The sequence below is a fragment of the Solanum lycopersicum genome, chromosome 9, assembly GCF_036512215.1.
Source record: "Solanum lycopersicum chromosome 9, SLM_r2.1".
NCBI lineage: Eukaryota > Viridiplantae > Streptophyta > Magnoliopsida > Solanales > Solanaceae > Solanum > Solanum lycopersicum.
The window spans coordinates 5,245,524-5,258,954 of record NC_090808.1 but is presented as its reverse complement, the minus strand read 5'-3'; the positions used below and the strand labels follow the sequence as shown (position 1 = coordinate 5,258,954).

The window sequence follows — 13,431 nt, the reverse complement described above, 5'->3', positions numbered from 1 at the left end:
TGTATATTTTAGTAGTTATATACAAATTATTGAAGTTAGTATATATTAAGTTTATATATTATTGGAGTATATATAAAGTTATTTAGACAGTTGTATATATTGTCATGTTTAACTACTATATTCATGTACACATATTAATATACAAAAAAGGTAAGTTTGAAGACATATACAAAAATTAATCTGTACATGACTTCTTTTAAAATTGTCTGTTTTTGTATATATTATACAATCAAATTACTGATTTGATTTTATACTGATATTCTTTTTAATATACAAATACTACATCAAAAAAAAGTATATAATTGTATCAAAAGCAAAACACTTACTTTATGGCTATATACAATTATCACCAACGATTACCTGTATTCGCTTACACTGATCTTCTTTATAATATACAAATACTACATCAACAAAAAGTATATAATTGTATAGTACGAAATTTCTGCTTAAAATAATCATATTTTGAAACCAGTTTTTCAAAAAATAAATAAATTATGACATCACAATAACGAACGCACATAAATCAAAATTTGTAAATCCAATAGAACATTGTATAATTATTGCAATAATAAACATGAATTTTCATCCAATGAACACTTACCTGAATTCGATTACAAAGAAAAAATAAAAAAAATTGATGAACTGCTGTTTCATAAACAGCAAAAACAAGTTTATCTTTTATTTCAATTGCTGTATAATTCTTATTTTTTTTAAAAAAAATTAAATTTGAATGTTTACCTTAAAAAAAGGATGTTTACAGTAAATTATGGCATTATCTATATTTATTGTTAGCATATTTAACGCTTCAGTTACAAATCACTTTTTAAAATAAAATTCTATAAATAAAAAACAAAAAAAAACCTTATATACAAAATTAAAGATACCTAAAATAACTAAATTATACTCATAGAATGTAATTAGGTAAACTATACCCATATAATGTTATTAATCAAATAAGTTTGCCATATATGAAATTTTCCCCATTTTCAAACATTAAATTATCTCAAATGAAACTCGAGTGTAAAACATAAGTATTTTTATTTAATTTTTATACAACAAAAATTCCAAAAATCATAATCGACTAATGGTATCTTTACAATTTTCTATCAAAATAGGGTTTAAATAATTTTTCATCTTTCTTCTTTTCACCTGATATCTAATATCTGCATTAAAATCCAATAATTTTAGATTCGTATCGCATAAGGCTCCATTCAGAAAGACAGACTCTTTATATAGAATTTTTTCATTCTGAAAAAATGAATCATCATACTATTGATGATGTGGCACTAGGGGAACTAGGCTCCACATTAGTCTTCCTTCTAGTAGCTCTAATATAACAAAATATTGCCACAAAAAAGGTTGTTGCTAATCCTCCAAGAATAACTCCACCTCCAAAAATTGACTTATCAATTGAATCATGATGATGTTTATTAATCTTGATTTCATCATCATTATCACCTTCATTAATACTCTCTTGTTGATGTGGAGAACCAATTAACACTTCTTTAGGAATAATAATATTATCATTATCAATACCCTTCTCTTCTTCTTGATTGTGTTTTCCAAGTTTTCTAATTGAAGGTGATGGACTAGAACTAGGGGATTTAGCAACATTTATTGCATTTTCATTAGCCATGACTAGACACACAAATGATTGTGTTAAGATCAAGAAAATAACAATAAACTTAGCCATATTTGTGTATATATTCTTGAAATCTTGATGATTTTTTTGAGGTAATGTTGATTAGGACTTAATGTGTTATATATAGAGATCTCATAATTAGCATGTGGTTGGATGGAAAGTTCCATTTGTATTTGATTATATATATATATTATATATTAATGTACAATTTAATTGTTGTTATGAAATTGTCTGCAAAGTAGGGGAAATCAAAGAAGATGCACGTGGAACTTATATAGAATATTTGGAATACCAACTGGATTTTATTAATAAAGGGAACATGATGTTTCTTTGTAATGTATTTATTTTCAAATATTTTTTATGTTACGATGATTAAATTACTATAGATCGAATCTATTCAATTTTTACAATATGGTGATTGATTGTCTTTGAAGTTGTTATTATAATTAATTGGTGAACAAAAAAATTAGTATGGAACAGTAACGAAATATAAGAGTATAATTATTTATAATATCTCAATTATTTGATTTATGTTTGTTATGGTCTATTAAAATAGATGTTAAGTAGTTATGTTACCTAAAACTTAAACAAATTAGAAAAACAACTTTACTTTTTTTGGTCATTTGAATCGTGATTTTAAATTTTCGTTTGTTTAGTTGACTATTAGATCACACTATTACAAGTGTTTTTACTTATGTAATATTACTCAAGTACAAACCTTAATAAAAAGTAAAGTTTTGAATCGTGATTTTAAATTTTCGTTTGTTTAGTTGACTATTAGATCACACTATTACAAGTGTTTTTACTTATGTAATATTACTCAAGTACAAATCTTAATAAAAAGTAAAGTTTTAAATCGTGATTTTAAATTTTCGTTTGTTTAGTTGACTATTAGATCACACTATTATAAGTGTTTTTACTTATTGTAATATTACTCAAGTACAAACCTCAATAAAAAGTAAAGTTTTGAATCTTTTGTTGGGGGATGTGGCCTTCCTTAGTTGGTTTTTTCAATTGATGTCCAATTAACAGCTGTGTCTGTCTTATAGTTAAAATTAATAATTTTGACAGTTGTAATCTAGCGAAATGCAGTAAGATTTGTCCGTACTAATACGAGTCCGGAGTTTAAAGGTTATAAAATATTAACAAAAATTTTAAAATGGTATATGAATTTTTATTTTAGTCAAAAAGACAAAATCGCTAGAAGAGCAGCAATTTTGCTCAACGGAAAAAGCAACATCGCTGCAATAGCAGCTATTTGCAAAAAAAAGATTTTATTTTTTAAAAAAAAATCTAAAATAATTTTTTTTAAAAGATTTTTAATAAATCGCTGTCTAAGCAGCGATTTTTTTTAATTTTTATTTTTTAAAAAAAGAGAAATTAAGAGCACTTTTGTCTCCAATTTTTTTTTTATATTTTGTAAAAATTTTGATTACTACTTATTTTAAAAAATCATAAAAAAAAAAAGTAAAAAATTGGAGACTTGCTGCGATTTGCTCTTAATTTCTTTTTTTTAATTTCAAATAAATAATTAATTTTTTTTAAAAGAAATCTCTGCTTAGGCAGCGATTTATTAAAAAATCATTAAAAAAAATATTTTGGAAATCGCTGTCAAGGCAATAATTTCTTTTTTTAAAAAAATCAAATTTTGCAAATCGCTGCTATTGCAGTGATTTTACTTTTTCCGCGAGCAAAATCGCTGCTTTTGGTTAAAATAAAAATTCATATACCATTTTAAAAATTTTGTTAACATTTTATACCCTTTAAGCTCCGGACTCAATTTAATACTATAAATATTGAATACGGATAAATTTTGAAAGGTTTGGAAGCTTTTTTTCTCAACAAATTTCCAATATGAAATTATAAAAGTTGAGTAACTTATAATCTAACAATGGAAACATCCAACATTAGTAGCAATGGTAATTGAACCAAGAATCTAAGAATATTTGCAAATTGTACATTTCATCGACCAAAAACATAAATTGATAGACATCATGTTAGTGAAAAACATTGCAAATACTAAACGAATATCAAAACATGGACCAAATGACAATCTAATATAATTGATTTTCTTGTCTCATTATCAATGTACTACTATCCCATATGATGCCGTAGAAATAGATTTAAAATTTGAAATTTAAAAATTCAAAATTAATCAAAACATATTAATTCAATGTAATTTCTGAAGATCAATATATAATTTACACACGAATTATGAAATTTTATCGAACGTATACTCCAAAGAGAAGATTCATCCCTCGTCAAAACATTGTTGTTTTGTTAGTGTTGAAGCAGTGTATCAAAGAAATCTAAGTTGTGATAATAACAAACAATTTTTTAACATTTGTAGCCAATAGGAAATAACCTTTTGTTTATGGATTTGACTAACTAAGATGTCTATTAAATGGGAAACATTTTATGTATATTAAAAAGAAAAGACTGAAGATACCATCATAATTTCATATAAAACTTATTGCATATAATTTTAAGCTGAGATATTTGCTGGCAAAGTGACGAACAGCTGAAGATCCTGCAATTTTTATAATCAGCACGATTCGTTTGTTAGTTGCACGTACACACCTATCGACATATTCAACAGAATTTAATAACTTTTGGTCCAAAATTCAGAATTCGTAAACTTCAAATGTTTCAATTAGGTAGCAATGAGACAAATGACCACATGATCCTATAAAGGTGGAGCAAAAGAAACAAAGAGCACTTCTATAAAGCATCTCATTATTCAACTTTTGAATAGAAAATCAGAGACAAAGACCAAGTATACCAAAATTTGATGAAATGAACTGAGACTAAAATTGGAATTAGATGATTAATTCATGCTTAATAGGTTGAACTAATAAGTTATAAGCTACCAGCTGACAAATTATATAGAAGAGGAAGCAAAGAGGATACTTCATTGCACCAACCAAATGATAAGAGCAAAACTAGAATTACATTAAACATACACGATATAATAAAACTCAGGTTTAACTGTAACGTAAGCCTGATATTCAATTTTCATGCTTCTATCGGTACCTCTTAGAACATCAATAGTAAAAAATCCAAGAACAAAAAGGAAACAAGGATTTAAAAAAAAAAAAAAAAGTGCCAACAGGACGGCAACTACTTCAGTCCAAGCCTCAAAAGTGAAGTTGAGGCCCATCATGCTGCAAAAGGCTCAACATTTAGATGAGGAGCTTCTCAATGGCATCCTGCATAAGAAGAGAAACAGGGATTTGAGTATTTACACGAGGGAAAACGGTTGTTGATATGACAAAGAATAAAAGATTTGGAATGTTACCTTTAGTTGCTGTATTTGAGATTTCAACTGGCTTCCCTCGTTGCTTGTCACTGAACAAGCAATGACGGGGCGGGTAACACCACATGCTCGCCCAAGAGCTTGCTTTGAAGGGACAAAGACATAGGGCACATTCTGAAAGAATTGATGGAAGGAGAAAAAGTTAGAACTCATTACTTGAAACAAAACTCCCTTGTTATTATTTGAACACAGTAGACTGTAGACGCTAAATTGAGCACCAAACGAAGGATGATACAGTTGCAGAACAGAGCAAGACTGATGTTGGAAAAGTGTGCCAAAAGTTGAAAGACATGAATGAATTCTCACATTGTTGTTCAAGGACAACACAATTCTATTATAGAAAACTATAACTAAGACAATGTATATGCAACTAGGAAACAATTCAAAATAATAAAAAAACTGAATAAAGCTACAAATAAAAACTTTGAGTAAAAGAGGTCTGTATAGCTCTTATACTGATAATGGCATCCTTGCAACTGTATAGTTCTAACAAGATTTCTCCTTTGTTCACCAACCAGGGTTGTGGTAGAATGTATACGATGCTCCACTCTTCACTAGAGATCTCGCTTCCGAGCCCTAAGTAGGGAAAAAATCCTAGTACCCTTTGATCGGGATTTGACACTATTGGAAACTCGCAACATTTGACACCATGCAATAAAATTGATAGAAAATGCCAAGACATTGGAAGAATATGATTAGTCAGGCTTGGTCTTGCAGCTTTAGATGTATTTTCAAGAGGAAAAGAAATATCACATGCCAAATCATAGAATGAAAAAGCAAATAGCTACAATACTCTCATATAATACAGCTCTTCAAAATGATGAGTTTATATAGGGGAAAGTGCATAATATGTACATGGTTTCCAATTTCCATAGTCTGAAATCAGAACAATGTAACCTCACCCAGCGTAACACAAAAGAGTAACAAACACAACTCTTTGAAATGCCAATAACTAGACCAAAAAAAGAAGAGACATGTATAAATCTTAAAATTGCCAGAGTCCCTCATATATACTCAGTATTCACTACCTCTATTTGGAGCTGTTTAGTCCAATACTCAATTAAAAAGGGAAAAACATCAACAAGGGCGAAAGAATAGAACTTCTTGAAAAAAAGGAAAAATAAATCACCTTATCTTCGGCAAGGAGTGGAAGGTGAAGAAGGATTTCAAGGGGCTCAGTATCTGCGGCCATGACAACAAATTCTGAAATTCCTCTGTTGAGTGTCTTTGTAGCTGAAACAAAACAAAGATACAGTTCTCTTTCAGTTGAGCAAAAAAATAGGAGCAACACATTACCGATTTATCACTTAAGGGTGGTAAAATCAAATCTTGATGCCTAATTCTTTTTCCATGGGATAAATGAAACCAAACCCAATTCAAAATACTACTGTAAAAATCTTTCGGGCTCTTATCACCATGAAAAATGAAAAAAAAAACAGAAGTCCCTTTGGGGTGAAACAGAACTAACCCAGTTTTCTGTATCTTCAGTTAAGCACTACACATAAAAGTAACTTACTAAGTATTAACCAAAAGATACTACTGTAACAATCTTTCTAGCTCTTATCCCATGAAAAATGAAAGAAAAAAAAAGCTTCTTTTGGGGGTTCAAACAAAACAAACCAAGTTTTCTCTATCTTTAGTGAAGCACTACACATAAAGAGTAACTTATTCACCAAAAGACCATATAATAAAGTTTCAAAACAAGTAACAATCTTTACAACTCTCATTTCTTTGGGGCTTGAACAAAACTAACCCATATAACATATTCACCAAAAGACCAAATAATAAAGTTCCAAAACAACACAAGTAACAACCTTTCTAGCTCTTATTCCCCACCACCACAAACAAAAAAGGTTCTCTTTGAGGCTGAAACGAAACTATCTTAGTTTTCTTAATCTCAATTGAAAACAGTAGATACAAAAATGATTGGCAACATAATAATAAAAAGTGTAAAAAAGTCAATAACCTTCATTAGCACCCTTTTTAAGCTGCTTATAATTAGCAGCTTGTTGAACCAAATCCATTATCGTCGTTGTAAGCTGTGAATCAGCAAGTGGGTATGCTTTTGGGTTCACAGTTTCCGTTGCCTAATTAATTGTATATTAGAACAGAAAAATCAAGCAAAAAGATGACAAATTTCAAAAAAATTAAGCAAAAGTATGAACTTCGAAAGCAAAATTATTAGAGAGAGAGAGAGAGAGAAAGTACCATGGCAGCCGCGAGTTGAGAGAACTGTGAGAAGAAGAAGTTTAGGGTTTAGGTGAAGAAGATGCTAGGGTTTAAAGGAAAAGTTTTGACTATAAATAGGAATATTTTGCACAAATACAAAAATATCCCAATTTTTTTATTTCTTTTTTATCTTCTTTTTTTCCCAAATGTTTTTTTTTTTTAAAAAAAAAAAACTTGTTTAATTTAGAGATTTTTATTGGTTGCAATCTCGACTAATATATGTATTTTTAGTTTTAATCTTATTGATATTGACTTCTTATTATAAGAAATCGTCAATCTTAATAAAAATAAAATATACAATATTGATAATGTTTATCCTCAAATTACTCATGAAACTTTATGAGAAAAAGTATCAAATTTTTTATGTTTTTTCTTTTTTTATAGTATCAAAAAAATAGTCTTTTTTATTTACCATTGGTTTAGCATTTGTATTACTTTTTGTTGTCTTTGACATTTAATGGATAAATAAAGAGTAATTGTTCAAGAAAAACTATTTTTTAATGATAAAGTTATGGTTAAAATTATTGTTGATCCACTGTTGAATAAAAAAGAAATATCTTTTTATTGATTGAGAAGAATATATATATATATATATATATATGTTTTATGATTTCAAGATTTGATATATTTAAAATTTAATATCGTGATTGAAATATAGTAATTTAGTAAAAACAAAAAAAGAAAAAAGAAGAAGCTATAATTAGTGTTCCAAGGGGCACTTTTGATCCTTTTTAAAGTATTTAAATTATCAATTACTTATTATTTTTTACTTATGTGTTTATTTGATATTCATAATATTTTCAATATTTATTATGATTAAAGATATTTACTTTTGTTACGTATCGGAAAAAATTTGACCCAAAATACTCAAGCAAAAAAAAAATGTATTGCACCAGCCGGGAATCGAACCCGGGTCTGTACCGTGGCAGGGTACTATTCTACCACTAGACCACTGGTGCAACTTGTTAACGCTGTCTTATTTAATTATTTTGAATTAAGATAAGTATGCATATTCTCAAAATTCACAGATTGCCATAAGAAAAGATATAGATGAGTGTAGAGAAGACGCCGGAATAATTTCAGTTGAACGGCGAATCGACTGCTTCGAAGCTCTATTCAGGTCACCTTAATTTCTCTCTTTCTTGATTTATTTTGTCTCTGCGCCTTTTTCAGCTAATTTGTGAGTTTTCGAAATTTTTCTCTCTCAAAATCTGTTTACTTTTTTATATCTGGAATGTTTCTCTGTTTAATTTAGTATCCTAGTTCAAAAAAACAATGGAGATATGAGAAAAAACTAAATTAAGATTATTTTTTTATTTTGATTGGTACAATTTACATAACTGATGCAAATAATTTGAGATTGAAACTTGTAGTTGCTTGTTGGGTGTTAATAATAATAAATATATGGAGATAATATGTCAAATGGTTACTCAACTTAGGGTAGTTCATCCGATATCTCAGATAGTTACTCAATGTAGGGTAGTTCACTTGTTGACGATGATATTCTAAGTGGGGTGAACTGATCTTGCGATGGAAAATCGTCTTACTTATGTAATTACTGGGAGAAGAATTTTAATGATAAAAAGATAAATGTTGTTTACTAGGAATTGCAATTCATTTGAGCCAAAGTAACTCTTTACAAAGTCAAGTCAAGGTGGAGAAATTAGTTTAGAATCCTGAATTTATGATACAATGTGTATCATTTTCGACGTGATCTATTTTATTCTCTAGCCATGTTCAGTTATGAAGTTTCGGGTCTTGTGTTTACAGGAAGAAAATGTCTCTCCTCAGCTCATCATTCTTAGTTTCAGCACCTTGTAAGAGTATATCTTCGTCCAAGACAATTTTAGGGGAATCCCAGCTCTTCCTCTCCACCAAGTTTTCTTCCCTTAGTCTAACCACTACCACCACCACAATAACCAATGTTCCTTACAGAAAGTTAATAATTAGGATGGGTGGTGGTCCAAGAACGTATCCTGGAGGCGTTTCAAAGTGGCAGTGGAAGCGTATGCAAGCTAAGAAGTCTAAGCAGCTCCTTAAGGCCCGATTGGCTCGGGAACGCCAAATTTATGAGATGAGGAAGCGGGCTGAGCTGAAAGCTGCTGTCTCTGAGCTTGAGAGGCCTTGGGAAGTGGTTGAAAAGGCACCTACTTTATTCTCTGTGAGTGCGGATGAGCATTTGAGAGTCTTGGCAGATCGGTTTCAAAAGCCTGGAGGGTTTGATATGTGGTCTGACAAAGATGGGCCAGAATTGTTCAAGCCTGAAGATGGATTACCCTCAGCAAGATTTTTCCCTAAGGGGGTTGTTCATAGCATTAAACCCTATGGAAATGTTGAGAATACTGATCGTGGTTCTGATGAGTTCTCAAATTTGGGTTCAGATTCTCAAAGTGGAAGTGATAGATTAGTTCATGCTCAAATGCAGGCGGAGTTAGCAAAGAAAGAGGTAGAAAGTGATAAGAAGGTGAGAATGAAGAGTGCTAGAAATGAGCAGAAAAATTCAACAAAACTAAGAAGTGGATCCAATAGAGAAGGAAATGAGGGTTTAGTTTCTAATAATGTGTCGAAAGATGGAAACAGTCGCACGGGCATGCAGAATAAGCTCAGGAAGAGCACAGATCAGAGGAAGTTGTCTGTCCATGCTGAAAAATTTAATTCAGCGGAAGCTGGGAAGTCTAGAGTAAAGAATAAGGGTCATATCCCAGTTGATAGTGACGGAAAGCATGGAAGGTTTAATCTGGTAGACATGTTTGATGATTCAGATTCTCCAGTGTTTGAATTGAGTCTGCTAAACGATGGGAGTTATGAGCTTCAACCAGACAATTAAGAGTTCTGATGTAGACAAGCACAAATTTGGTAGAGAGAATATGTAAATCATCCTTGTTCATATATATACTTTTGCATCTTTAACAGTTACTCATTAGATCCACATCGGAAACTAAAAAGAACTTCGAGTTCAGCACGTGAAGTGTGAACTGGGGATGTGAAGCTTTTGTAGGATTCAAAAGGATGTACAACTTATTATGAATTTGATCTTACATTTGCTTATGATTGCCCATAGAATCCCTGATTACTATCCTCGCCTTTCCCTCAAGGGTGTGAAGAGGGAAGATAATAATTTGCTACTTTCGTATCTTCTACTATTAGTTTCCATTAATTCGAGCTTGCTGTGAACCTTCCATTTGGTGAATGGCACATCCAGGCTTTCCTGTAAGGAATAGAGATGAAGATTTGAGACCTCAATTTGTTTTGGGTAAGTCAGTATAATATATAACAGTTTGCTTTCAGATGACTTCATGTTATTCTCTACTTGGAAGTTAATATGTTTTTGTTGACTAGGAAGTTCTTCAATTTTATTGTTTGAGTACTGAAATGATTATTTCAATTTCATTGTCTAATGTCGAGGTTGTTTAGTTCAAAACTGAGTACTGAGTTGCATAACTCATTGGTTCACATTATGTGGACGCAGAAGAAGAATGCTAAAATGAGTGCTATTTCACCAGTCGACAAATCACTAGACTCTTGGTTCCGTGATTGTTTCTCTTTCGGTAAGTAACATTTTGTTTACCAAATAGCAATATTTACAAGAACCAAACTCAAAGTAAGTCTGCAGTGGACAGGGCCCAAAGCCAAACACTATGCTATCACTTCATCCTCCTCACAACTAGTTAGCAACAACTAAGGATAAAAATTAAGAGTCTTAGCTTTCTTCCTTGTTTTGGACTGCTTATTATTCTACACAATACATCCTGGATTACTTGTCTAGCTATCATCACTGCTGACCTGAGTCCCTTGGGAAACTGTAGTATTTCGTTTCAGCCAGACCTAATAAAGGCATCTTAGCAAGCACCAATTTATATAGTTCAACTCCTGCACTTCCTGTCATAACTATCTCAGCCATGTCGATTCCCCTGCCATTTTAGTTCCTGCTTGTGGATTCCCTGTTATTGTAGCAACTTATTCTAGATTTCAGCAGTCTCAGAACATTTAAAGAACAGTCTATAGTTTCTGGTTCTGTGTTGCAGAGTGGGCAAGGCGTAAGTGATCCCCCATTTTGCAAGTCTATCCCCAGTGGATGATTTTCTGTGTGCAGCTAGGTTAAAAAACAAAGTGCCACGAAGGAGATCCCAAGTTGTTACAAACCAATTTCCTGCGGGAACTCCCCTCTCATCACTTGATATTACTTCTTGATTGAGGAGGAAGGCCAGTGTAGCCATTGATTCATACTCAGTCCTATATCTTCAACGTATAATCGTGTTTTGATGATTTTCCAAACAATCCAAGTTTAGCTGCAATTATGATGCCCATCTTTCCATAGCACTCATGTACCCACTGTATCCAAAGTTAATCCTTCTTCTTGCATAGGTTCCATAACAACTTGCATATGGCTGCTTGTTCCATATATAAACATCCAACACATTGAACCCTCCTGCAATAGTGGAACAACAAATTTTATGCCATGCTAACTTTTTTTAACATCTCAACACCTCTTGTCCAATGAAATCTTCTACTGTACATTTTTTTTTATGACTCTGGTGTCTGGGCCAACTCTCGTGCACCTCGACTATTTCCACTTGACATCTGCAACCTCCCACCGGCAACAGGTAACTTTGTCCATCAAAGTTAGGATATATGGGGAGTCTCGGGTTCAAAACTTCCTGCATGCTTGAGCAGCTATGACCTTCTAGCATAGGATAGGAGCTTTGCAGTCTTTGGAGTTGATTCTTCCAACCATTTTCTCAAGTATAGGTCGAGACTGGACAATGAATATTCTTTCACTCAAAAGGTGAGGTTTTAACCAAAATAAGCTATTATATAAAGTTATTCACCAAAATAATATGTTTTTTTAAAATTTTACAAAATTAGTATAAATGTATTCCACAGTAACGTTTTAGGATATATTTTATTTTTTAAAAGTTGATGGCGTCAGATTGATATACGTTACTCACAGTAACATTTTACTCCTAAAACGTTATTGAAAATAACGTTTTAAAAGTAAAACGTTACTTGCAGTAACGTATATCAACCTAATGTTGTTAGTTTTTAAAAAATAAAATATACCCTAAAACGTTACCATGAAATACGTTTATACTAGTTTTGTAAAATTTTAGAAAAATATATTACTTTGGTAAATTGTTTTATATAATGACTTAGTTTGGTTAAAAATTCCTCAAAAGGTACTCCCAAGTACTTGACAGGGAGTTCTTCCTTAGCAACACCAAGCACCTGTAATATCTGATGTAGCCAACACCTCCAAAATAGATAGAGCTTTTCAACAACATAAACCTTATGCTTACCTTTCTAGGATAGAGCGGTTGTTTCCGATAAATGACATTCACTTGTATAGAAAATATCAAATAATTATATTACGACTATTTTACTGCTAATCCTCAATCATGTATAACAATAATATAGATTTCTTCATAACTTATATTATACAAATTAATATATAGTTTCTAAATTGCAAATCAAATAACGTATTACGTGCATTGAATATCATATTTATAACAAAAGAATGCTATCAAATATGATATTACATATACAATATTTAATATAGCAACATTTTAGCTTCTAATCAATTACCAAACAACTAATGTACTAGACACGAATATGGATTGGCTGCTTTCTACTTGACATAAAAAAAAAAAGAAGGTTCAAAGGATTTGATTCTTGATAAAGATTACTAGAAGTCGAATCTTGCTTAGAACAATAATAAAAAAGGCTAAATTAAATGAATTATGTTCTTTTATACCTATGTTTGAAAAATATATTAATTAAGTTACTTTAAAAGAAAATTTTCAATTTAAAGAATAAGTTGAATGATCTTTTTTGATTCTATCTATCACCAATGATAAATCACAAATAAAGTGACACATATAAAAGTATCGGACGTATATAAGTTGAGTTAGTTAATAGTAAGGACGTTTTTAAAGTTATTAATAATTTTGAGACGAAATTAATAATCTACACCAAATTTAATAGCATTTTCGATACTTTTATCTTTCTTTTAATTCAGTGGATCAACCAAAATGAATCATCACATAAGATAAATGAGAAAATATTTTCTTATTTTTCGAAAACTTCATCTTTACAACAAGATCTTGAAGATTTCCTCTCAACAATTAATCAAATTTATATCTTTTTGTCTCGCTAATCACTAACATTTACACCTTAAAAGCAAACAGTTAATCAACCGCATTAACCTTCTAAATTGTGATTATTTAAAACAAAGTTTTAAAGATGT

The 13,431-nt window shown here is 30.8% G+C and overlaps 2 protein-coding genes and 1 non-coding gene across 3 annotated transcripts; 1 reads left to right on the top strand and 2 right to left on the bottom strand.

Moving 5' to 3' along the window:
- Positions 1–4,523: 4,523 nt before the first annotated feature.
- LOC101244799 (uncharacterized) lies at positions 4,524–7,406 on the bottom strand. The gene is made up of 5 exons (XM_004246345.5): positions 7,167–7,406; positions 6,925–7,045; positions 6,088–6,191; positions 4,941–5,072; positions 4,524–4,851 (listed from the first exon to the last, which is right to left on the bottom strand). Exons 1-5 carry the CDS (start codon positions 7,167–7,169, stop codon positions 4,825–4,827), a joined length of 387 nt encoding a protein of 128 aa, XP_004246393.1. The 5' UTR covers positions 7,170–7,406; the 3' UTR covers positions 4,524–4,824.
- A 669-nt stretch (positions 7,407–8,075) lies between these two features.
- Positions 8,076–8,146, bottom strand: TRNAG-GCC (transfer RNA glycine (anticodon GCC)). The gene has a single exon. It is a non-coding gene; the product is annotated as a tRNA-Gly (tRNA).
- Positions 8,147–8,177: 31 nt separating this feature from the next.
- LOC101250044 (putative DEAD-box ATP-dependent RNA helicase 33) lies at positions 8,178–10,479 on the top strand. Its single transcript, XM_010327522.4, has 2 exons — positions 8,178–8,307; positions 8,958–10,479. The coding sequence occupies exon 2, from the start codon at positions 8,965–8,967 to the stop codon at positions 10,012–10,014; it is 1,050 nt and encodes a 349-aa protein (XP_010325824.1). The 5' UTR covers positions 8,178–8,307; positions 8,958–8,964; the 3' UTR covers positions 10,015–10,479.
- The last annotated feature ends 2,952 nt before the right edge of the window (positions 10,480–13,431 follow it).